This window comes from Notolepis coatsorum (assembly GCF_963971535.1).
Source record: "Notolepis coatsorum genome assembly, chromosome: 19".
NCBI classification, from domain to species: Eukaryota; Metazoa; Chordata; class Actinopteri; order Aulopiformes; family Paralepididae; genus Notolepis; species Notolepis coatsorum.
Window position 1 is genome coordinate 32,518,146 of NC_140183.1, and position 26,838 is coordinate 32,544,983.

General features: G+C 42.2%; 1 protein-coding gene across 1 annotated transcript in view; it reads left to right on the forward strand.

Moving 5' to 3' along the window:
* The window catches only part of pogzb (pogo transposable element derived with ZNF domain b), a gene marked incomplete at its 3' end in the record, with an annotated part of 65,950 nt that extends 40,218 nt beyond the window's left edge, over positions 1–25,732 (forward strand). The window contains exons 10-19 of the mRNA XM_084336599.1: positions 1,119–1,219; positions 1,688–1,834; positions 7,564–7,698; positions 15,707–15,945; positions 18,583–18,726; positions 18,926–18,985; positions 19,507–19,619; positions 20,858–22,495; positions 23,486–23,522; positions 23,833–25,732. Coding sequence (XP_084192725.1) covers positions 1,119–1,219; positions 1,688–1,834; positions 7,564–7,698; positions 15,707–15,945; positions 18,583–18,726; positions 18,926–18,985; positions 19,507–19,619; positions 20,858–22,495; positions 23,486–23,522; positions 23,833–25,732 — 4,514 coding nt within the window. The remainder of the gene's footprint in view (positions 1–1,118; positions 1,220–1,687; positions 1,835–7,563; positions 7,699–15,706; positions 15,946–18,582; positions 18,727–18,925; positions 18,986–19,506; positions 19,620–20,857; positions 22,496–23,485; positions 23,523–23,832) is intronic.
* Between the last annotated feature and the right edge of the window lie 1,106 nt (positions 25,733–26,838).

Consider the following 26,838-nt stretch of genomic DNA (forward strand, 5'->3'; position numbering starts at 1 on the left):
GCGTTGTGGACAGCGACCCCTACAGTTCGGTCGGGGCGCCTGCACAGCGAGGGTAGGATCTGGAGGGAGGTAGTGTGACCTTCCACACGTTACACTCTCCCGGTGAGAACCACTTGTTTGTCTTTATGAGACACTAGTCAAATACAAAAATCTTTTTTTGCATCATTCCCATATAGACTGCTGTTCCTAAAATGTTTGCTGTTGTGCACAGACCCAGGGAATTTGGAATTCGGTCTTGCTTAAATCAAAAAGTGATATTCTCCTTCGAAATGTTCTCTCACGAGCACAGCCTGGCTACAATCACTGCTGCCATTATCACCGGAGACGCTGGTCATGACACCCCTTATAAATGCGCTTAGTTACCACCAACTCTCTGAAGACGTAAATAACTTAACTTTAACTGCGTGTGGCAATTAGCGCCAATCTTTGTGAATTGGAGTGTTTTTACAATGAGGCTAATTTGCATAGAAAGGGGCACATTTTCCGCCCATATTACCTCATTTAAATACCCGCAAATAGCATGGACACACAGAGACGCAATGATGATGGCAAGTTAGCACGGTATTTCACCCTTTAGAAAAAGCCATGCAATCTCTTTGTGAGTTCGCCCCTAAGAGTTGACTGGTTAGAGGAGGACATTAACCCTTTCACTACCACACTATAGAAGGCTAACCCTTTCACTGCCACACTATAGAAGGATAACCCTTTCACTGCCACACGACAAAGGGTTAACCATTTCACTGCCACTCGACAAAGGGTTAACCCTTTCACTACCACACTACAGAAGGTTAATCCTTTCACTACCACACTACATAAGATTAAACCTTTCACTACCATACTACAGACGGTTAACCGTCTATAGTGTAGTAGTGAAAGGTTAACCTGTAGTGTGGTAGTAAAGGGTTAAAAAGCACATGGTAAACAAAAAGAGAAATATAGAATATAAAATATAGAGGTAGGAACACGGGTAGAATTCCTATTCACATACTGACATATCTACAGGTAGTACAAGATTCAGCAGATAGTTTCCTATTCACATACTGACATCTACAGGCGTCAACCGATTCCTAGTTTCGTATTCACAGGCAGCCCACTCCTCATGTCCATGTGACTCCTAGGCATGTGCAGGATCTGTGAGTGGGCGTTCGAAAGCGAGCCAGTGTTCCTCAACCACATGAAGACTAACCACAAACCAGGAGAGATGCCTTACGTCTGCCAGGTGAGACCAGAACAGCCTTTTAGGTCCGAATCTGAATTGAAACCTCATTTGGGTGTAAGAGCTCACACAGTCAGTGACCCATTCATCGTCTATGGAGCAGCCATAGATTTCACATCCAGGGTCCAGTTGCATGATGGACTGAAACTTGAAACTTAAAGGGGCACTTCACTTTCGTTAATAAAGTGTCTCGAGGAAAACTGGATCCCTGGAACTCACTGATCTAGAGATGATCTGTGGCGTCCTACCCCTGTCACATTTGCATTATAAAAAAGCATCTTTTGAGGTTAATGTTGGTCATGATTTCTAAAGGTTAAACGTATCGTTTCAAGCATGTTTCTTCCCAAAATTCCATCACATTTAGTTTGAAATTCATTGATTGTATTATCATCATCCTGCATCGTAACCAATCAGTTCCTACCAAACGCCTCTGCCTCCCCATGTCTATTTCTCCTCCCCCCTGGCTCTCAGGTGTGCGCTTACCGCTCCTCCTTCTACATAGACGTGTACAACCACTTCATGACGTGGCACCGCGACACTCGATTCCTGCTCTGTGTCTTCTGTCTGAAGGTGACCAGGAACAGCACCAACTACCAGCAGCATCTCCTACGCCACCAGGTAGACCATCCCACACTCCAAGGTAGTGCCGGGCCATGTATCGGTAATGCTGGGCCATGTATCGGTAATGCTGGGCCATTTATCGGTAGTGCTGGGCCATGTATCGGTAATGCTGGGCCATGTATCGGTAATGCTGGGCCATGTATCGGTAGTGCTGGGCCATGTATCGGTAGTGCTGGGCCATGTATCGGTAGTGCTGGGCCATGTATCAGTAGTGCTGGGCCATGTATCGGTAGTGCTGGGCCATGTATCAGTAATGCTGGGCCATGTATCGCTAATGCTGGGCCATGTATCGGTAGTGCTGGGCCATGTATCGGTAGTGCTGGGCCATGTATCGGTAGTGTTTGGCCATGTATCAGTAGTGCTGGGCCATGTATCAGTAGTGTTTGGCCATGTATCGGTAGTGCTGGGCCATGTATCTGTAGTGTTTGGCCATGTATCAGTAGTGCTGGGCCATGTATCAGTAGTGTTTGGCCATGTATCGGTAGTGCTGGGCCATGTATCGGTAGTGTTTGGCCATGTATCAGTAGTGCTGGGCCATGTATCAGTAGTGTTTGGCCATGTATCGGTAGTGCTGGGCCATGTATCGGTAGTAGGGGTGTAACGGTACGTGTATTCGTCCCGCGGATTTACGGTACGGCCGTCACGGTGCGGTACATCCAGCCATACGGTGAATACGTCTCAAATGACAAGCGGACAGAATAACAACAGCGCGCACTGACATCTGCACTCGGCTCTCCCCTACTCCTCTCCGGTTTACTACAGCCTATTTGTCCCTAAAACAAAACCATGATGAATTACAGTTTTTCTCAATTGCTTTGGTGCATTTCTCTGATCAGAATTAAAGTTCTCATAACTGTTAGTGCATTTCTCAAAACAATTAGTACAAACTGCAAAACCTAGTTGATAACCTGCAGAAGCGTGTCACTTGCTCAAAATGGATAGTTCATTCCTCAAAAGTATTCATGTCAATGAAAGTGTCACTGTCATCAAGACCTGACACCATTGTTTATGAACAAGATAGTCAAATGGCTTTGCCATGTTTTCGTTATGACAGTTCACTCTGTAAGTGTTTTCCAATGCAAAAAAGTCAGATCTTGGTGACACTTTCTGAAAATGCTCAAGACAGCACTATACACTATTTGCACATTCAATTCAATTTTGCCATTCAAAATCTACAGTTACACATTACTGTACACACTGTACACATTGTAATATTCCCTCCTTGTTGGTCTGGGACATCAATGGTTGCTCTCTGTCCAAAGTGATTTCTTCCACGCCGTCTACCTTTTGCCAGATTGAAACCTGCCTCATCAACGTATAATGTGTGCAGCGGTTCCCTGGTACGCGCTTTATCCCAGAAGAGAGAGAGATAAAAACTATAAACTTTTCCTGTGTAACATAATGCATTTTGGACAACATATTGTACAGTATGTAAGTGTACTGCATGGCACTACACAAAGTAACCAGTTTACAGCACTGAACATTAGAGTATGCATAGACACATAAATGTTTTACTTGTGCATACTAGTGGCGGATCTTCTTCACTCTGTTCCAGTCAAATGGCTACTCATTTGTCAATTGTACTACAATTGTTTCATGCACATTTAATTTTCACTGAGCACTCTGTCAATTGTAGCGATTGAAACGGATTCAATATTCCCAAAGATATTGTCATCCGCACCGTGACCTCAATACCGAGGTACGTACCAAACCGTGGCTTCTGTGTACCGTTACACCCCTAATCGGTAGTGCTGGGCCATGTATCAGTAATGCTGGGCCATGTATCAGTAGTGTTGTGCCATGTATCGGTAGTGCTGGGCCATGTATCAGTAGTGTTGTGCCATGTATCGGTAGTGCTGGACCATGTATCAGTAGTGTTGTGCCATGTATCAGTAGTGCTGGGCCATGTATCAGTAGTGTTTGGCCATGTATCAGTAGTGTTTGGCCATGTATCAGTAGTGCTGGGCCATGTATCAGTAGTGCTGGGCCATGTATCAGTAGTGCTGGGCCATGTATCAGTAGTGTTTGGCCATGTATCAGTAGTGTTTGGCCATGTAGTATCAGTAGTGCTGGGCTAGGGCTGGGCGATATAACGATAACGATAAATATCGCGATATATTTTAATAATCGATATCGAATATCGAAATAAAAAAAATCGTTTTTTTTTTTTTTTTTTTTTTTATACCTGCAACAGGGCAGTTTTAGACAGTGGACAGACTTGTCTTTCTTGCCTGCAACTTAAAGTAATGGCTTTGCTTGTCCAAATGACAATACTGACCTAATTCAGATTTATTTTTCTCTTGTCCATTTATTTTGTTTGCTTTCTAATTTAAAATACATTTTGAAACCGTCTGTACACAGTAGGCTATGTGTGCTAGCAGAACTAGACTCCAGTCACGAGTCACGGTGCACATGTGCGGTGGTTTGTCCACCAAAAAAGCGCCAAAAGATCGAAAATAAACTAGCAGAGCCAGAACTGTTCAACTCCTCTGGAGCCACAGCCAGCAGAGAAGCCGGTTTACTTTAGCTTTTAAACCAGCTGCAGCCTGAGAACTGGAGTGTGAGGGGATGTAACACTAAAGATGGCGGCAATGACAAAGAATTGCTGCAAAATAAACATACATCTGTTGTAAAAAAAAAAACGAAAAAACGTTTTTTTTTTTTTTTTATATATACTTATAACAATTCGATAATTATCGATATCGAGAAATAAAATAAAATTATCATATCGTTATCGCGATATGATTTTTTTCCATATCGCCCAGCCCTATGCTGGGCCATGTATCAGTAGTGTTTGGCCATGTAGTATCAGTAGTGCTGGGCCATGTATCAGTAATGCTGGGCCATGTATTAGTACTGCTGGGCCATGTATCAGTAGTGTTTGGCCATGTATCCGTACTGCTGGGCCATGTATCAGTAGTGCTGGGCCATGTATCAGTAATGCTGGGCCATGTATCAGTAGTGCTGGGCCATGTATCAGTAATGCTGGGCCATGTATCAGTAGTGCTGGGCCATGTATCCGTACTGCTGGGCCATGTATCCGTAGTGCTGGGCCATGTATCAGTAGTGCTGGGCCATGTATCAGTAATGCTGGGCCATGTATCAGTAGTGCTGGGCCATGTATCAGTAATGCTGGGCCATGTATCAGTAGTGCTGGGCCATGTATCAGTAGTGCTGGGCCATGTATCAGTAATGCTGGGCCATGTATTAGTAATGCTGGGCCATGTATCTGTACTGCTGGGCCATGTATCTGTACTGCTGGGCCGTGTATCAGTAGCTGTGAAAATGGACTTTGAGGGAGGAAATTTATTCAGCTTGTATGTAGACTATAGAACAATAATAGAAAACTGTCTTTCTGTCTGGGTGGAAATAAGAATATAAACAAAAACAAGCGGTTTACAGGAAAACCCTGTTGGAAACCTTTTTATGATAAAAGGGCCTGTATTTACCAAGCATCTTAAAGTAGTAGCGCTGATCTAAGACCAGATTGGCTGGTCATAATGAGGTTTATAGTTATGTGACCTGATAAGCTATGGTTTGAAACTGCATCACACATCTGATAAATGCTACAGGTAGTCTCTATATATCTCAATCACCTACTCGAGATATAAACCCACGGCCGCTCGATATCCCCCGGCGAGGTGCTAAACTCGCCAAGTTCTCGAGTCAATTACTATTTCTGTCTAGATTACTTCAAGTCACTGGTCTAGTTATATCCAGTTGATATGAAATGTAATCATGAAGAGTTGTTAATCTCTTCTTGTTTGTAATAAACCGAATGTATGTCTAGGAGAACTCTTATAGACTATAATAAACATTATTATCATCATCATCATTATTATCATCATTTTACGAAAGGGATTGTAATACTGCTCATTTGAAAGCTTGGTTGTATTACTACTTTGTTAATAAGTATTACCACTGTACTAACACGTAATCATTGCTTGCACGCCCCAGTACCTCCTGTCCTCCTCTCCTCCTCCGCCAGCGGGACCAACCATCCAATCCTGCAGTGATTTAGACGGTCGATTTCCCACATAACTCGACAGAGTCCGTCGGACACAGAGATACCGGAACCCGCAAACAACAAACATTGCCATGTATATTATTTATACAGTACATAGCATATATATATATAATATATATCTTTTAGCTGAAAAGCATTAACCAGTCAATTGATTCAATCTGTATTAGGTTACAGTACATTCATAGTCACCCTCCATAGGAAATCAGGGCGTCGGCTGGCATCGGAGCACATTGCTGGCAGAAATCAGTCCAAGGACTCAAAAGATATATTATAAAAAGCTGTTTTTATTTAGAACGGTACAAAAAAGCACTGTATTGGATATATCCATTACAGTTTAAAAGATTATATAAAACAAAACATCCTATCTTCTAAGATCGCAATGGCCTGACACGGCTTGTGCCTGCCATGGACAACTCTGAAAAATCTGGTCTATCGAATGGGAGCAGTCATTTTTATATCATGTCAAGACCTCTGTTCTATTGGCCCAAAAACAGTGATATCACTGTGATGTCATTTCACTAGCCAACCAACGTACACTACATAATGACCAACTCTCCTCCCCTCCTAGTTGTCATTGGCTGCCGTCTACTCCACTGAGAGTGGAAAGTCCCTCCACATACTATCTTAACAGAACCTGCAAGGGTTAACCTGGTAACCATGCGTCTGCCGGCCGGAGAGCTCAGGGAAGGGTTCCGAGCAGCTAGGCCATCTGGGAAAACTCAAAACCCAAAGCAAAGGGTTGCTTTCAGCCATTGGGAACACAGCATTTATACAGTACTGGAGCGTAACAGTAAGAAGCATTTTGTATGAAAGTATTCTGTACTTCTGTATGACAACTATTAAAGAACTTGTACAGTACAGTACATATTATTATAGTATAGTAATATATAGTATTATACACTCCCTTTTTAAGCATAGAATTATAATACATATAATATAATATATATTATAATCCTTATCCTAAGCCTCAATACTGAGAGCGCCTCGGCCCCGCTCCACATTCCGATGGTTTACTCCCTTTCTGCATGTTCATGTGGAGGGAGGAGGGAGGGAGACAGACACATCGGTACAGATTACTTTTATATGTAGAATTATAAAGCATATAATTAATATATACTAACAGTATATATATGTTTCCATAATTATTACATACGCAAAAGGTTAGATTCACACAACAATATATTCACTGTCTTCCAATCCAGAGTTTAGAATACAGGGCGTTGCTTTTTGATTATATTTTTTACCAACATTTCTTTTATTGATAAGGCTTGTTGTTTGTATACTTGGCTGTCTTTCTGGCCTTCTTTGGTCTCTCATAATCATATATAAGAACAGGATGTCATAATAACCAGTGTCACTAGTTGGCTGTGACACTTTACAACATCCCAATATGATGATCATCAATGTGATTATCTAACATGAGACTTTCCAGACTTAAATCTGCAGTAGGCAACTTCAGAGAAATTTGCAATACTGAGTTTACCTGCCCAGCAGAAAGGGAGCTAGTTCTGCATCACTTTTCAAGAGTGAGTTTACCTGACCAGCAGAAATAGAGCTCTGCATCACTTTTCATGCGCAACAAAGGTTTTCCACAGACTGGACGAGGAATGGTGGTGTCAGTTTTCCGATTGCGACCCTCGTAACGGGCCTAAAACATCTGACACAGCTGTGTGTGTGTGTGTTCATTCTTCCCTGTCAGAAAAACCAGGCCTTCCACTGCAACAAGTGTCGTCTCCAGTTCATCTTCCTGAAGGACAAGATGGAACACAAGACTCAGTATCACAAGACCTTCCGCAAGCCGGTCCAGCTGCAGGGCCTGCCGCCCGGCGCTAAGGTGGGTGTTGCTGTTAAAAGGAACACGCCAACATTATGGGAAATGTGCTCACCGTCTTCTCCAGAGTCAGACAAGAAGATTTCCTCGCTGTGCGTTGAAAGTAGAAAAGCAAGTAGAAGTAGTAGAACTATCCGGCTGCAAGCTAGCCTAGCCTAGCACATGCATTAAAGCGTTCCGTCTCCAGACGGATTTGTCTTTTTTATTTTTTTTCCCGTCATTTTGATTTGGAGTCTGACGGAATTGGCTACCTGGTATAATATGTTTGTAGATGCGTAGGGCATTTTGACCATTCTAACCAATCAAACGTGAGCTTGACGCACACACGCTGCTCACAGTGCCCTCCCCCTCACAGACCCGTATCATTTGCACCGAAGATAGCAAGCGTGCAGGTCCTCTTTTAACACCACTGAAGCATTAAACAATGGCCCAGTAAACTATTCACTTTAGTTTACTACACGAGGCGTTCTCTAACGTTATCTAGCTGGCTAGCTGATAGCTCATAACATAATTGAAATTCGTTTTTGAAGCTGTGGCTAACGTTAGCTAGCTACCGTTCTTCGGGTGGCTAACGGTTAGCTACCTAGCAACTGTAGCTTGCTAATACGGGCTGTCCTGGCTGGCTAACTTTTATTTCGCAATGGAGTGGAGCTAACTAACTGTACAAATCGGTGTGATTGGCTGAGACTGTATTTTGTACGGTTGGCTGCCTGGCTGTTGTGGATTTGGATAGCCAGCTAGCAGCTAACATCAACTCAATGTCAACACTATGTTGACACTCTGAGCGAGTTTGCCGACAGCAATGTAACAAACAATATGGTCCGTGCGGAACCATTATCCCCAACACATAGTTATTAGCTAACGTCAGCATAATAACGATAATGGAAGGAGTAAGCCGGCCACTAAAAAGAAAACACGCGCAGTGTTCTCAGACGAAAAGGATGAGCGGCACCACCCAACAAAAGAAAGTTACGAGAGGATGGAAGTTTGAAGATAGCAGTGTTTCAAGAGACTGGCTAGGCTACAGTATGATGCGGGGGCTGTAGACGGTGGTGAGTTGTTAACTTGTTCCGTGTTCCGCAACTATGTCAAAAAGAAAAACAGAAACAACACATTTGTCATTGTCGTGTTACTTCACAGTACAAATATGTGAGTCCTCTGCTGTGGTTGTGAGTATCCTTTTTTTTTTTGATCCACTTTTTCTCCCATTTTTCTATATTTTCTCCCATCCCAATTTCGTATCATCCAATTCAACCCTCCCCTGTCACGAACGCTGTTTCTTGCCTCCCACAAGCCGGCTGCAATGTGGACTAAGTCATACATAGCACAAGTCCCCTCCGGTACTTGAGGTAACAGCAGTCGCATCTTTTCACCTGCGCAGCTCGATCTCTCAGTGTCGAGGAGTAACGCGTGGGAGGCTCACGCTGCCCCCGACACTTCCTGATTCTACTGCGCAGGCGCACCAACCGACCTGTAGGAGTCGCTTGTTCACAACGCCCGATACCCACCCTTCAGTTTCCCTCCCAGTAATACGGCCAATGTGTATTACTGCGGACGACCAGCTAAACTGAAAACAATGTGGAGAGCTGGATTCGAACATGCGAATCCTAGCGTCTCCACACTGGTGGCGAGTGCCTTGCCCACTAAACCACCTAGCCGCCCTGGTTGTGAGTATCCTTTATTAGCTTAACTCCGTAGCAACATCACAGGTGTATCTGTAGACGGTCTCCTCCCCACTGTATATTCTCTCCCCACCGTATGTATATTTTTTCTCCCACCCACCCTAATGTACATAATCTCTGTTAGGATATATGGGTAACTGTACTGTATATTTGCATATCGTATATGTCACAAATGTAACATTACTATATACCTGTCCTGTAGTATGTCATGTATGTCCCTATGCCATAAATGTTGTGTATGTCATAAATGTCACTATGAATTGAAAATGGGGGACCTTGATGTAAACAAGACAAACGTCTTTCTCTGGTCTGCATCCCCTTAACAATTGTGTGTATTGAGCCGTACTGTATTGTACCCATTCTGCAATCTGTTAAATATTGATTGATTGTTATAACATATTGCAGAATCGGTACAATACAGTACATCTCAATACACACAATTGTTAAGGGGTTGCAGTTGCAGACCAGAGAAAGACTTTCCTCTTGTTTACATCAGGGTCCCCCATTTTCAATTCATCATAACATATATGACATACTTGACATACAGATAGATAATACTGCTACATCTATACATTTATGACGTACCAGATTTACAAATACAGTATTGTTTGTGATACAATAAGAGTCTAAAAAAGAGAGTATATACATTTGACGAAGAAACTGTACATTGGAGGGGGGGGGGACTGTACATTGGAGGTGGTTGGGGGGGGGGGGGAAGGGTTCGGTAGGCGGGGTGAGGGGGGTAACTGTACATTGGATTATCGACGAAACCGAAACAAGTAGGCTCCCTTAAAACGCCAACGCTATTAAGAAGAAATACAGTGGAGGTTAAAATAAGAATATGACTTGGCCTGGAAAAAAGTTCAGTCAGGAGATTTTTTTTTGCTTTAATCCCTGCTAGCACAAATAAATGGAAGCGGATGCGAACCAATAGCCTAGCTTAAAACACTGGGAGAAGTGTTTTTGGCGAAAACAGCTAGGCTAGCTAGTCTGTATCTGCTTCCTTTCATTTGTGCTAAGTTAGGCTAGCTTGCAGCCGGATTGCTTGCCTGAAACACTTTGCATCTTGTTTCACACAGTGTCCCTCTGCAACCTTTTTGCAGAGGCCATTTTGCATCCCAGGCCAGTAAGCTTTGTGTGTGAATGAAATTTGGGACACTAAACGGTGCAGGTGAAAACAAACCGTCTGCTGGAGATGGGTGCAATCGACCGAGCTTCACAGTCGACTTTTACATTTGAGCGGTGATTGGTCTGTTTGTCCTTTATACTGTGTTTCAAGTTTCAAATTTCTTTATTAGTTGTCATACAGAAATACAGGATACTTTTGTATGAAATGCTTCTTTCTGTTTTGCTCCTGAGAGTGTGCTAGGTAAAAATAGATCATTATAAAAAGTATAATGAGTATAAAATAGAAAGTCAAGTACTTAAACAAGTGTAAACAAGACAAACATTTTCAATATACATAATTTATGTACAATATACAATGCAGAGAAGTTACAATACAATATAAATGGGATGAGGTAGCTTGTGGTGCCACTTTGTGGTGGTAAGGTAAGGTGCAAGGCTTGGCTATGTGCAGTGAGGTATGATTTGCCAATAAATATAAAGTGTGTTGGTGTCTAAAGTGTGTAAAGTGGGTGCTACAGTGAGTTGTCCATTTAAAGTGGGTGTGGGTGTGTGTGCTGTGAGTGTGTTTGATGTCAAATGCTTTTTTCTCGCCTTTTCCTGGAATTACTGAAAAACACCCAAACCATACTCTATTCAAAACGGTATAAAACGGAAATGTACGAATGAAAAAACAATCTGTCTTGGCAATGTTGACTAGAAGCAGCTCACTGAGACCCGACGGCGTTATTAGACCCATAGATATAATATAAGATATATTTTAAGCACTCGCAAATGTCAGTCTAAAACTATATCCATTGAATAAAGACCTGGCAATGAATGGGGTATCAGCTCCCCCTGCTGTGGCGGTCAATGTGTTAAGGATCTTCTGACTCACGTTGAACTTCCTTAGGCACCTAAGGAAGTAGAGGCGTTGTCGTTAGGGCTGTCAGTTTATTGCATTAATTATATTAATTAATTACACAGCAAATTATCGCATTATGAAAATGTACTCAAAATTAATTAAAAATATATTTTTTTAAACTTGTTTTTAATTAAAAAAATATATATATATTTTTTTAATCTCATTCATTCCATACGAACGTAGAATAAACATTTACAGACTTTTTTTTTTAAATGGTCCATTTGCATGTTCTTGGTATCTGATTCTAGGGACATCTATGGATCTCAGGGAATGTATTCCCAGTGTCAGAAATACTGTGTCTGTTACTAGGCTTGAGTAAATTGTAATGAACCAAATGAGAATATCAATTCAATTATTTTTATTTTTATTTATTTTTTGACTGTGAATAACACCATGCTAAAATTGACCAGACCTGAAAAATCTAAGCAAATGAATAAAGGGAAGATGATTAAACAGAAGGTTTTGTAGATACAGTACTGAATTCTGCCATCCGGACACATGCAATTTGTTAAAAAAAATGTAAACGCCTGACGGCACTAATTGTCGTGCTTTCTTGACTACACTGTCAATGTGTGTGGTCCATGTCAAGTCCTCAGATATGTGGACTCCAAGGTACTTAAAACTGTTCACTCTCTCGACCGGTGCCCTGTCGATGCTGAGGGGGCTGTAGTCCCTGACCCCGACCTCCTAAAGTCCACAATCTGTGAAACAGGCTTCCCATGGTGATTTTCTATTGTGATCCCATTATGTTGACACTTTCTATCCGCTTAACATTACAAATATGTTGCCATCGTTTGTCAGCGGCCTCTAGATGGCGCTTGCAGACTGCTGTTGGGTCTAATGGGGCTTTTCCACTACCTTGCCTCCCGTGCCAGAATCTGTGAATTGATAAACATGTTCAGAAATCCCTCCAAAGATTAAGACACTAAGACCTTGAGGAACACCATAGAAAATCCATGCTGTGATTTGGTATCAAAAACCTTTGACATTAGGAGATTTCTGTAAGAATCGCATCTTTCAGCAATTGGACGGCGAGCACTTCTGTTCTGGAAATTGCTCAGAACCCCCCTCCTAGAGGGTCAAGTAAAAAAAAGAAAATCTCACTATAATGAAAGTGCTACTACGGGGACTAACATCATCACACTTTAATACGATTGGGCTTTCCAGTCACACCCAAGTTATGCAATTCCAAGATTGTTTAGGGACCCCAGTATTCAGAAATGTGAAAATAACACATTTGTACGGCATGAAAATAACTGCATATTTCTTGGCCCAAAATGCATGGCATTAGCATAAAGTGGGGCATGTATGTAAAGGAGAGACTTGTCGCTGTCTATAGAATCCATTTTCATTCTGATATCTTGAGGTGAGACATCAAGAGACGCCTTTGAAAATGGCCATGCCAGTTTTTCCCTCACCAGCATTTGCCTTACTTTGGAAGGTTTGGAGCCTTACTTTGGAGCCCCCCCCCCTCCCCACACACACACACACACATACTTGTGACAGGGTACATGGTATCTGAGGGTACATGGTATCTGAGGGTACATGGTATCTGAGGGTTTCACAATTCTTTGGTCTTGGTTCCTCAACCTTACAGCAGCAGCAATGGTAATAGAATACAAATAAATAGAAGTAGCATAGAAATAGCATAATAAAATAACATTGAAGTAGCATTAAACATTTTAATCCAGTCTATAATATAAATATAATTTAAAAAATATATAGTCCAGTGATAATGATGTGATATAGTGTGCGGTAGATGTGCGTGTGTTTGATTATTCTAATGCTAAATGACAATAAACACTATGTAACAAACTATCAAATACACTCACAGCACACACATCCACACGCACACACTCACTTTAAACAAACAACTCACTGCAGCACCCACTTTAGACACCTAACACATTTTATATTTATTGGTAAAGAATTTGCACAACTCATACCTCATTACACCTTACTGTAAATTTTACCTAAATTGTACCTCATCCCATTTCTGCATTGTACTGTATATTGTATTGTAACTCAGTTACTTTTCTACTCTGCATTGTATATATGTACATTGAACACTTTTGTCTACGTACTCGACTTCTATTTTATACTTATTATACTTCTTTTATACTTATGTATTTTTATCTAGCACAATCTCTGGAGCAAAACAGAAAGAAGCATTTTATATAAAAGTACTCTGTATTTTTGTATGACAACTAATAAAGAAACTTGAAACTAATGTAATAATGGAACTTATAAACCTTATAAACCCATGAGCGTTGGGCACTTTGTGTGCATGACACGAAAATAAAATGATCAACCAATCATGTACTAAACCCTGAATTAAGGTACTGAATCTAGCCTAGAGCCCTACTAAAAATAAATTATAGTAAATTGTAATGTTGACTAAATGGAAGGCCGACAATCTGAAATATCAATGTCACTGATGTCACTCCTATTAACTCATTGACTGCCATGCTGTTTTCCCATCTTTATTCCCTGGCGCCAGCGTTTCAGAACGTTTTGACGATGTTTGTATATTCTATATTATAGCTATGGAGACATACTATGGCTCATTTGAAATGCTTATATTTATACTCCCAACAGAGAACAAATCGATTATTTCTACATACCTCCATTCCTGCGCAATCCCAGTCTAAATAGTGGCCAGTTTCCAAAATATCCCAGCTCATTTTCTAGAAAGAGATATTGTGTATTTTGTGAAGCATGCGCAGTTCGTGCTTTTTGCTCATCTGACATTTTCAAGGGCTCATGCTGATGCATATTATTGTTCTATTCACAAATCCACCATGGGGGCGCACTACATAACAATAACACATTTATACTGCTGTAGAATTAAAGACTGATATATTCAATTCAAATGAACATTTATTACAAGACAACATAAAATACAAAATAAATCACACCACATAAGGACAGTATACATCACATAGAAGGCATCAATAAAACAAATGAACAAAATAAAAAATATTATATAATCCAAGCAGACTGGCAATCAGTCACCCCACTCGGCCCTGCCTGGCTTGGCCCGGCCGGTTGGATTTGGATTGATTTTTTTATTTACCAGAAATGTGGACTCCAGCGTGGTCTGGCAAATCTGCACCTTCTTGACGGTCTTGTTTTTCCTCTTCATGATCTCCAATCGTTCACTACCGTTTGCAATCGTTCCTGAATTTCCCCATGGGGATCAATAAAGGAATATCTTATCTTATCTTATAATGGCAGCTTTCTCACAAACCGTTTGCTCTGTCTGTGAAGTTCATGGGGACAGGACCACAATGCTTCTTTTCATTTGAATTGACCAATAGAATAGAATAGACTTTTAATTGTCATTGCACACAAAGTATACAACGAGATTTCAGGGGAGCTCCCACATGACCGTAGTACAACCATACATGTTGTACATGTAACACTGTACATACATATAACAGAAATATTTTAAAGTGCATGATGAGCGGTAAACATAATAGTTATCAAGTCCAGGTAAGGTGCATGATGCACGTGAGGGGGCAGTCAATGAGAGTTTAGCAGTCTGACTGCTTGGGGGAAAAAGCTGTTCATAAATCATGAGCTCTTAGCATTTATGGACCGGTATCTCCTCCCTGAGGGAAGGAGCTGAAAGAGGTGATGTGCTGGGTGAGACTAGTCCTTGATGAGACACTTGGAGCGGTGGAGGCAGCGGGAGGTGAAGACGGAGTTGATGTTTGGTAGAGGAGTCCAGACGATCCTGCCTGCCGCCTTCACCACCCTCTGTAGAGCCTCTTGCTCTGCATTTGTGCAGCTGGAAAACCACACAGACACACAGTAGCCCAGATGTACTCAAAAGTTTGCCCAGCTGCTAAAGTTCATGCAAAGTTCATGGGGACAATGTACTCAAAAGGTAGGCGAGGCTGCCACCTATCAGGATTCGATTGTCATTTATTTCTATTGTATTTATCTCAGGGTTACCAGGATCACACACAAGGTGCGTGAGAGTGTCTAGTATCGTAAAAAAAAAAACATAAAACGAATATACTAGTTTTTGGCGTTCAACGCATGGGCGCCAAAAACGAATATACTCGTTATTGGCAGTCAATGAGTTAAGTTGATTCAACTTAATAACCCGATGCAAATCAATGTTTCAATTCAACGTTTCAATCTATTGAAACGACTTAAGAATTGTTTTGTGCTCTTAGGTCTACACACACAAAAAAAGAAATACAGCAAAATGCTCCCTTTAAATGTCTATTAAATTAGTTGCCTTCCTTTTTTTGTATTGTATGTATGTGTTCCTGTCACTTGTCTACAGGTAACCATCAGGACTTATGGCAAGATCCGGTTTGGGCAGCAAGGCCCGGGGCACAGCCCCATATCCAAGCAGGACACCATGTCGGCAGACCATGTCTACGTGAAACGCCCCAACGTTCTCAAAGAAACCCAGAAGTTGCCCAATCAGAAGAGGCTACTGGCACTCAAGCCTATCAAATCCACCACCAAGAAAGTACTCGGCAAGAAGGGGGGTCTTCCAAACAAGCTCCATGAAAAGAGGTAATATACAGCATGTCAAGATGTAATATACAGCATGTCAAGATGTAATATACAGCATGTCAAGATGTAATATACAGCATGTCAAGATGTAATATACAGCATGTCAAGATGTAATATACAGCACGTCAAGAGGTAATATACAGCATGTCAAGATGTAATATACAGCATGTCAAGATGTAATATACAGCACGTCAAGAGGTAATATACAGCATGTCAAGAGGTAATATACAGCATGTCAAGAGGTAATATACAGCATGTCAAGATGTAATATACAGCATGTCAAGATGTAATATACAGCACGTCAAGATGTAATATACAGCACGTCAAGAGGTAATATACAGCATGTCAAGAGGTAATATACAGCATGTCAAGAGGTAATATACAGCATGTCAAGATGTAATATACAGCATGTCAAGAGCTAATATACGGCATGTCAAGATGTAATATACAGCATGTCAAGATGTAATATACAGCATGTCAAGATGTAATATACAGCATGTCAAGAGGTAATATACAGCATGTCAAGAGGTAATATACGGCATGTCAAGATGTAATATACAGCATGTCAAGATGTAATATACAGCATGTCAAGATGTAATATACAGCATGTCAAGATGTAATATACAGCATGTCAAGAGGTAATATACAGCATGTCAAGAGCTAATATACGGCACGTCAAGATGTAATATACAGCATGTCAAGATGTAATATACAGCATGTCAAGAGGTAATATACAGCATGTCAAGATGTAATATACAGCATGTCAAGAGGTAATATACAGCATGTCAAGATGTAATATACAGCATGTCAAGAGCTAATATACGGCATGTCAAGATGTAATATACAGCATGTCAAGATGTAATATACAGCATGTCAAGATGTAATATACAGCATGTCAAGAGGTAATATACAGCATGTCAAGAGGTAATATACGGCATGTCAAGATGTAATATACAGCATGTCAAGATGTAATATACAGCATGTCAAGATGTAATATACAGCATGTCAAGAGGTAATATACAGCATGTCAAGAGGTAATATACGGCATGTCAAGATGTAATATACAGCATGTCAAGATGTAATATACAGCATGTCAAGATGTAATATACAGCATGTCAAGATGTAATATACAGCATGTCAAGATGTAATATACGGCATGTCAAGATGTAATATACAGCATGTCAAGAGGTAATATACGGCATGTCAAGATGTAATATACAGCATGTCAAGATGTAATATACAGCATGTCAAGATGTAATATACAGCATGTCAAGATGTAATATACAGCATGTCAAGATGTAATATACAGCATGTCAAGATGTAATATACAGCATGTCAAGATGTAATATACAGCATGTCAAGATGTAATATACAGCATGTCAAGATGTAATATACAGCATGTCAAGATGTAATATACAGCATGTCAATATGTAATATACAGCATGTCAAGATGTAATATACGGCATGTCAAGATGTAATATACAGCATGTCAAGATGTAATATACAGCATGTCAAGATGTAATATACAGCATGTCAAGAGGTAATATACAGCATGTCAAGAGGTAATATACAGCATGTCAAGATGTAATATACAGCATGTCAAGATGTAATATACAGCATGTCAAGAGGTAATATACAGCATGTCAAGAGGTAATATACAGCATGTCAAGAGCTAATATACAGCATGTCAAGAGCTAATATACGGCATGTCAAGATGTAATATACAGCATGTCAAGAGCTAATATACAGCATGTCAAGAGCTAATATACGGCATGTCAAGATGTAATATACAGCATGTCAAGATGTAATATACAGCATGTCAAGATGTAATATACAGCATGTCAAGATGTAATATACAGCATGTCAAGATGTAATATACAGCATGTCAAGATGTAATATACAGTATGCCTAGATGTAATATACAGTATGCCTAGATGTAATATACAGCACGTCAAGATGTAATATACAGCATGTCAAGATGTAATATACAGCATGTCAAGATGTAATATACACCATGTCAAGAGCTAATATACGGCATGTCAAGATGTAATATACAGCATGTCAAGATGTAATATACAGCATGTCAAGATGTAATATACAGCATGTCAAGATGTAATATACAGCATGTCAAGATGTAATATACAGTATGCCTAGATGTAATATACAGTATGCCTAGATGTAATATACAGCACGTCAAGATGTAATATACAGCATGGCAAGATGTAATATACAGCATGTCAAGATGTAATATACAGCATGTCAAGATGTAATATACAGCATGTCAAGATGTAATATACGGCATGTCAAGATGTAATATACAGCATGTCAAGATGTAATATACAGTATGCCTAGATGTAATATACAGCATATCATAAGAGAATACGGAGGCTTTTGACTTTATGACTGGAAGGTTGCCAGTTCAAATCCGTTGTAATGTTGGGTCTACATTACAAAACCGGCTTATTGAGCAGGAGTAAAATGAGTAATTAAGCAGGAGTCTGTTTGTCAACGTGTTGATATGTATAGTAAATGGCCATATTTACTTTACATATCAACGTAAACGGACAGTACAGACAGCAGATTCTTTTTTATGAAATGTTAATAAGATGCTTTTGTCTCTCTTTCTCTCTCCCCTAGCATTAAGTTCCGTATCAGCCATATGTGTATGGAATGTGGCACAGACGCCTCTCCCTACGCCAGCCACTACCCGACCCACGTGATCTGCCTGCTGTGCCCCTACAGCACGTGCTGCTCCCGGGCCTACGCCGCCCACATGATCCAGTGAGTCTTCCTCGCCTCACCATGTTGTCCTTTTCTTTTCAATGGTATAACACTATTTGAGTTCCCAACATTTTTTAATAAAGAGTGTTTTAATTAGCTTGAAGTTAGTTAATATGCTTGAAGCTTGAAGTATTGTGTTGATTCACTCAATATTGATGACTTTTGCCGTTTGTCTGATCGTTATTCTTCTTGATTTCAGTAACCACATCCCGCGTCCTAAAGACAAGCCGCTTCCTCTACACATGCGGTCGCCTCCCTGGTGAGCATATCGCTTCATGTCTCCATGATCTTCCATTCATGATTTTCCATTCATGATTTTCCATTAATCATATTTATATATAAGGCCATCCTAGGGAAGCTTCACTTATACCTCTGTAGCTTACTCTCCTTTAGTAGCTACCAGACCAGGTCCAATTCCCAAAGTAGTCAGTGAACTAGGAAAGACAGCCTTCTCCCACTTTGCACCTCTGGCGTGGAATGACTTGCAGGAGCTCGTCCACCTGGATGCCCTGGTCACACTTGTCGAATTTAAATATTCATTGCAGAGCTCCTTGCAGGAAGAGTGTCGTTGCTTTCTGTGATTTCGGTCCCCAATGATGATTTCTGTAGCGCTTTGAGCCATGCACTTTTGTTGTTATGTATACTCTATGTTTTTATGTTTTGTTTGATGTAAAAGAGATCTCGTATCTCAATGGGACTTCCTGGTTAAATAAAGGATCAATTAAATTAATAAAAAAGCGTCTTTGTTTTGTAACGGCCTACTTTTGTCCCTCCCGCCAGCTATCTAGAGCTGCAGTGCTCAGAGTGTGGCTACATGGCTCCTACTGGAGACCACATGGCAGGACACCTGGCGTCCAACAAGGACCACAACTTCTCCAGATGCCAGAGTCGAAGTAGGTGTCCACAAGCTACAAGCAGACGTCTACGAATTTTTTTTATTTTGCATGATTACTTGATTATTATTTACTTTTTATGCATTAAAAAAAGGGAAACCTTGCACTGAAGAACCATGTAAGTCCATTTCAGGTTTTTTTGGACAGCCCATGTATTTTCAGTTGGAGTGGGAATGTGATCTATCACAAGAAACTACTCAACCTCTACTGTCTTTAACTATGAATGAACACAACACTAACTTACCATCTTTATATAATAAAGATTGAAAACATTGTTCCTCTGAAAACTTCAGCCTCATTGCTACATAACCCAGATCCAAGCTACAGTGTGAGCCAAAGTCAACACACGCTGACCTAAACTGAGTCTGAGAAAGTCTCAACTGCTTCACAGACGGCACTGACAATGACAATGGAAAGACTTGACAAACAGCTGGGACATGATATATCTTACCTGGATAACACATAGTTTCACAATCACATTATATATAACAACTACATTGTTTTGGGGAGGTAGCAGGACATTGCAGATAGTTGGTTGTCTTTATGTATTTATTAGGGCTGTCAAAGTTAATGCTTTAACTTTGGAGATTAATTTAAATTATTTAAAGCATTAAAATAAATTTATCTAGATTAATCTATGGAGTGAAAAATCTTCAACGTTCTGAACTTTCAGCAGTATATTTGCTTGTTCTTTTTTTGCATCGACTCATGCACCTCTTTGAAAATCATCTGACATGAAGATGGAACACATTTTTGTTGTTAATATGATTTATATTACTGGTAGTTCATACAAGACATTGTCGTCTAAGCCAATCTGCACTTTAACATAGGCCTGGGTTGTTTTTATTTCTGTTAGCGCCGCGGATATAAGAAAGAGGTCTAGCTGAGTCAATGTTGATGGTTTTGTTGAACATTTGTATTTCACAGGAGAGAACGTGTATTCAAAGAAAGCTATTAAAATAGTCTTTGAATCTAAATATACTTTCTTTGTGTTGATTTTACATTACATTTACATGATTTTACTAAAGTAAATATCTGTTACAAGCTTCAGTCTTAAGTAGAAAAATGCTATTTTTAATCTAGATTAATTACAGAAAATTGTGAGATTAATTAGTAAAAAAGATTTGTATCTATTGACAGCACTAGTATTTATATATTAATATAGCTGTTTTAGGAAATGTCACACAACATGTAAGAAAACTGACTCCAAGTTCCTTTCATCCTACCCCCCTGCTCAGCCTATGTTGAACCCGACATCAAATTCTGCCATGATGATGAAGAGGAAGAGGAGGAGGAGGTGGAGGAAGACTTGCCAGAACCGTCTTGGACTTTGGCAGAGCACTGGAAGGATTCTTCACCGGATGAAACCGACAACACCGGCTTCACCGCTGATGAGTTCGCGGAGAGCAGCGGACCGTTCTACTCCCTCTCCAAGAACACAGACGCCATGGACTATTTCAGCTTGGTTTTCCCCTCTGCGCTCGTCGAGCTGATCACCAACGAGACCAACGCCCACGCCAAGACCTGCCAGTACCTTGGGCTTTTCAACGACTGGACCCCCATCACCACCTACGAGATCAAGGGCTTCATTGGCCTCGTTATCCTCATGGGCATGCAGAACTTCCCTGACTTGTCCCACTACTGGTCCTGGGGTCACAATGACAACGGCTACACCTTCAACAAGGCCATGAGCCTCCACCGCTTCAAGCAGATCGCACGGAACATCCGCATGGGCAGTTTCACGACGGACGAATACCGCCACAACAGCAAAGACAGCGACACGCTGCACATCTTCAGGCCCATGCTGGACATCCTCGGCACCGCGATGTGGGAGGCCTACCAACCCAACTGCTGCCTGACCATCGACAGGGCTCTGCTGCCCACCATGGAGGAAGACGGCGGCCCGGTCAAGGGGAGCCCCAAGGCACAGCCGCAGGTGTGGCTGCTCTGCGATTCCAAGTCCGGCTACTGTCACAGGTTCTCCATGGAGATGGGGAAGAAGGCGCGCAGGGACCCAGGGTTCAGCGTGGTGCCCAAGCTGGTGGAGGGCCTGGAGGAGAAACACCATCAGCTCTACCTGTCCAGCTCCTTGACCTCCGTCCCGCTCATGCAGAAGCTCCTGGACCAAGGCATCTACGCCTCCAGCTCCTTCCCCCTGCGAAGCCCCATATTGCCCACGGAGCTGTGGGAGCAGGGTCACTTGGAGAGGGCAGGCGACTTCCTGCAGAGACAGTTTGGCCCTCTGCTGGCCACTCGCTGGAAGGACACCAAGGAGATGGGCTGCCTGTCCACCAACGCGGCACCGGGACAACCGGACACGGTGTGGAGGAGATCTCAGACCAAAGTAGGGGAGCTGGATCCCATCCAGCGGCCCATGGCGTTCCGGCTCCTCCAGGAGAACATGCGGGGAGTGGACATCTGCAAGCAGCTGCTCGCCTGCAACCCACTGGGAGGTTTGCAACAGCACTGGTGCCACTGGCGTAGCCTCTTCTGGTTCCTGGTCAACCTGAGCATCGTCAACGCCTTCATTCTGCTTCGGGAGAGCCGTAAAGGTAACCCACCCTTCTGGGTGCAAGATGGACTTTTTTCCCAGGCCAACTTCCGCAAGCGCCTGGGCAACCAGTTGGCCAAGTGTGCCCAAAGATACGGCGAGACCAAGGAGGTCGCCATCGCGACCAGGAAGGATGGAGCCAGGGAATCGCACAAGGAAAGACACAGGATGGTCAAGATCAGCCCCTTTACCAAGAGGTGCTGGAACTGCAAAATCAAGAACATTCGCCATGAGAGCGTGTACGGCTGTATCATTTGCAAAGCCAGCCTGTGCAAACAGCCCAGCTGCTTCTGGGAGTTCCATGGCCTATCGCCATTCAACAGAGGTCAGTATTATTCTTGTATTTCAAATGCTACTGATCCATAATGATGTTATTTTTCCACTTTAACTGAGAGGGTTTATCACTTATACTTGTTGATGGATGTTTTACTAACACTTGATGATACATGTTCTACTAACACTTGATGATTAAAGCATTACATGGTTTTGTCAATAAATCTTCAATTAATGTGTGTTTATTGTATAACAATAAGGTTGGATGACATAGGTCATTGTATAAAAGCCATTACACCACGTGCAGTCGTGGGTTATGAGAATTAGACCATGCCTAGGGGTGGTCGTTAGGCCCGAGGCGCAGCCGATTGATGATTGATGATTGATGATAGATGTTTTAACTTGATGATAGATGTTTTAAGACTTGATGATAGATGTTTTACTACCACTTGATGGTAGATGTTTTAACACTTGATACGTGTTTTACTAACACTTGATGATGGATGTTTTAACACTTGATGATATATGTTTTACTAACACTTGATGATGGATGTTTTAACACTTGATGATATATGTTTTACTAACACTTGATGATTGATGTTTTAACACTTGATGATATGTTTTACTAACACTTGATGATGGATGTTTTAACACTTGATGATATATGTTTTACTAACACTTGATGATGGATGTTTTAACACTTGATGATATACCGGTATGTTTTACTAACACTTGATGATGGATGTTTTAACACTTGATGATATATGTTTTACTAACACTTGATGATGGATGTTTTAACACTTGATGATATATGTTTTACTAACACTTGATGATAGATGTTTTAACACTTGATGATACATGTTTTACTAACACTTGACTCTATGGTAGATGTTTTACTAAAACTTGGTGATACATGTTTTAACACTTGATGATAGATGTTTTAACACTTGATGATACATGTTTTACTAACATTTGATGATGGTAGATAGACGCATTGCTCCATTTTCCTAATTAAGCACCCTTTATGGTTTGCCTTCAACAGGATCAACAAAAGTTGGATTTGTCAGGGACAGTATAAGGTAATCATTTCAAAGTTATTCATCTATATTCTATTCTTCTTAGATAGATGTGGCTTCTGTGTGCAGCCAATTATGGATTTATTTTTAGCAACACTAAGATGACACAACATTGTTATTATAGTAGTCTTAAACAGATCATAGCCCACTTGGGACAGTTGTGAACCTCCCCTCTGTGAACTGAAAGCCTCTGTGTCATTTGGGTAGAAATATGTACCCTGACAAAATATTTTTGGTTTAATCAAGCATTATTTTAAATGTATGTTGTTGCTAACAACTGGCTTATACCATCCCTTAACTCTTATCACCACAGTGGCGCCATCGAGATGGACGACGGCAACACCCATTTGGTCCATGACAACATGGATGAGGCCATGGCCCCCGTGGAGGAAATGGAATCCTCAGAGGATGAGAGAATGGAGGATCCTGACGAGATGATGGCTGAAGAAACGACTCGGGATCAAGAAGCGAAACACTCGACACCTCATCCGGAGTCAACCCCCGGCCGGACGGGGCATCCGGCAGCTCCCCCGGTAGTCAGAGATCGCGAGGACGCCCTCTCTGCGCGTCAGCTGAGGATAAGCCTGTTTGCTCTGTGCGGTGGTATACACCAGGCCTCCCGGGCCTTCTCCACGGAACCGCAGCTCATCCAGGCGTGGCTGAAGGAGGCGAGGAGGCAGTTAAGACGGGTGAAGTGCGATCAGGTCGGCAAGGCCGACGGAGTGCAGCGCCTGGTGGAGTGGGCTCTGGCCATGCAGGAGCAGCAGATCCCCATCACCGAGAACAACCTCTTCCAGAAAGCTACTTTCTTCAGGAAGAAGGGTGACTTCAGCGACTCGTTCCGGATATCGTACGACTGGGCAGTGAGCTTCATGCTGCAGCACCGCCTGGGCCTGCAGACGGCAGGGAGGGTGGCCACTGTGGGCCGCGTCCTGCCCCCCTCCATGGAGGAGAAAGCGCAACATTTCACCGAATTCACCCGGAGGCAAATCCGGGCGCACAAGTTCCCAGACGTCAACATAGCTGCCATGGACGAGCTGTCCGTTTTCCTCGACTTCAACTTGATGGAGCACGCATCCAAAGCTGACTGCCGAGCCAAGGCCCTCAAACTGAGTGGCTCTGTCCCTCCTCTGCTGACCGTCTACCTGGCAGCGCTGGCCGACGGCACCCTGCTCCCCACGCTGCTGCTCTTGAAGGGGAACCCTCCTGACTGCGTCCTGCCTGCCCCTGTCCTGCTAGAAGCCAGTCCAGAGGGATTCACCTTGGAAAAAGGCTTGGAGCTTTGGATCAACCGGATCTGGAAGCAGCACGTGTCGTCTCTGCGCCACCCCGGTAAGAGCCTGCTGGTCCTGGACCGGCATCGAGAACACATGTCTGACCCGTTCCTCGCTGCCGCCGGTGCTTCGGCCACTCTCGCGGCGGTGATCCCTCCCGGCTGTGCGTTCCGTCTTCAACCTCTGGATGTGTGCGCGCGGCCCATACTCCAGCGCTTTCTGCTCGCCCGCTGGGCAAAGTTTGCGGCAGAGAAAAACGAGCCATTGTTCGGTTACCAACTTCAATCCAGTGTCGCCCGAATGCTGATTGGGTGGCTGACCGAGGCCCTGGCTTGTTTGGCTAAAAGGCCCCGGCTCCTGAGGGAGTCCTTCCAGCTGACGGGCCTTCTTCCCAAGCTGAAGGGAGACCAGGAAACCCCCCTGAGCCCTGTGGAGCTCCAGTCTCGGCTTCTGAACACACTAGGAGAGAACCTGCTTGGGGCAGAGGCCTTGGAGCCCTGCCCACCTGGAGATCTGGAGCTGGAGGATGAGGAGGAGGAGGACGAGGAGGAGGCGGAGGAAGGAGACAAGAAAAAGGGGAACCAGACCGCACATCAGACGGTGGACGACAAGGCTGAGGGAGACATGGAGGAACTGGATGAAGGGGACAAGGAGAGAAAGGCGGAGGGAGATGAAGAGAGAAAGGAGAAGGGAGACAAGGAGAGAAAGGAGAAGGGAGATGAGGTGGAAATGAAGGGGAGGGATAAGGAGGATATGGAGGAAGGGGGTAAGGCAGCAGACAAGAGCAAAACCAAGAACACAGAGACTGTGTCAAATGATGTCAAGACGACAGAGGAGAGCACGGAGACAGCAGGCGATGAGGACAAGACAACAGATGCAAGCAAAACACGGGATATAGAGAGAGAGGAAATGGACGTCTGCGAAGCTGGGAGACGATGAGCTCAAGTAGGGGGGCCCTGATAGCAACTTTTCAGAACTGATGCGACACTGAGTCTCTTATTAAGTAGATGGGCTGATATAATTTCCTGATTACTTCTCAGCATACTTTTACAACAATCTGCCTGTTGTGAATTGGTTACAGGCAGGAACAAGTCCGTCAATTGTTTTTGTTTTTAAAATATGACCCCCACCACCACACAACTAGCAATTTATTGTCATTAATCATTCAATCATTGTCATTGAACCTGCAGACATTTTCCCTCCTTGCTATGGAAGTTGTATGTCACACTAAAGCTCATTATACTATCACAACAGTGTCACTTGCCAGTCCAAGAATGACTACCGTACTTAAAAAAGATACCATTACTACAGATACTAGTGGTGAACCTCTAAGCTTACAGGGGAACACCGTCCAATTTCAAAATTCATGTACGCTATTCCTATGATAAAAAAAATATACAGGTGCATCTCAATAAATTAGAATATCGAAGAATTGTTGATTTTATTTCAGTAATTAAATTCAAAAAGTGAAAATTATTTATCGTATAGATTCATTACACACAGAGTGAAATAATTCAAGCCTTTATTTCTTAAAATGTTGATGATTATGGCTAATGGCTACAACTAATGAAAATTCAAAATTCTGTATCTTGAGAAAATAAGAATATTACATAAGACCAATTAAAAAAATATATATAATATATATTATAGAAATGTCATCCTACTGAAAAGTATATGCACTCAATACTTGGTCGGGGTCATTTAGCATGAATCAATGCGGCTTGGCATGGAGGCAACCAATATATTTCCTCAATATTCTAATTTATTCAGATGCACCTGTATGTGACCATGAACAACTTGCTCCCAAAGTCCAATAGAGTGTGAAGACTCAAACGTGTGATGTCATCGGGTATAAAGTCTGAAGCTGCTCTATAGACAGTGGGATAGATGGTACTGGTGACATGGAGAATGCCCAGTAGAATGTTCTGAGTGTACGGGTACATTCTGTCTGTTTCAGGACTGATAACACTGATAGAATATAATTTGGGTATAAAACAAACAACAATCAAGTCTCCTGTTCATTGTCAATGGAGCAGCTCCAGATT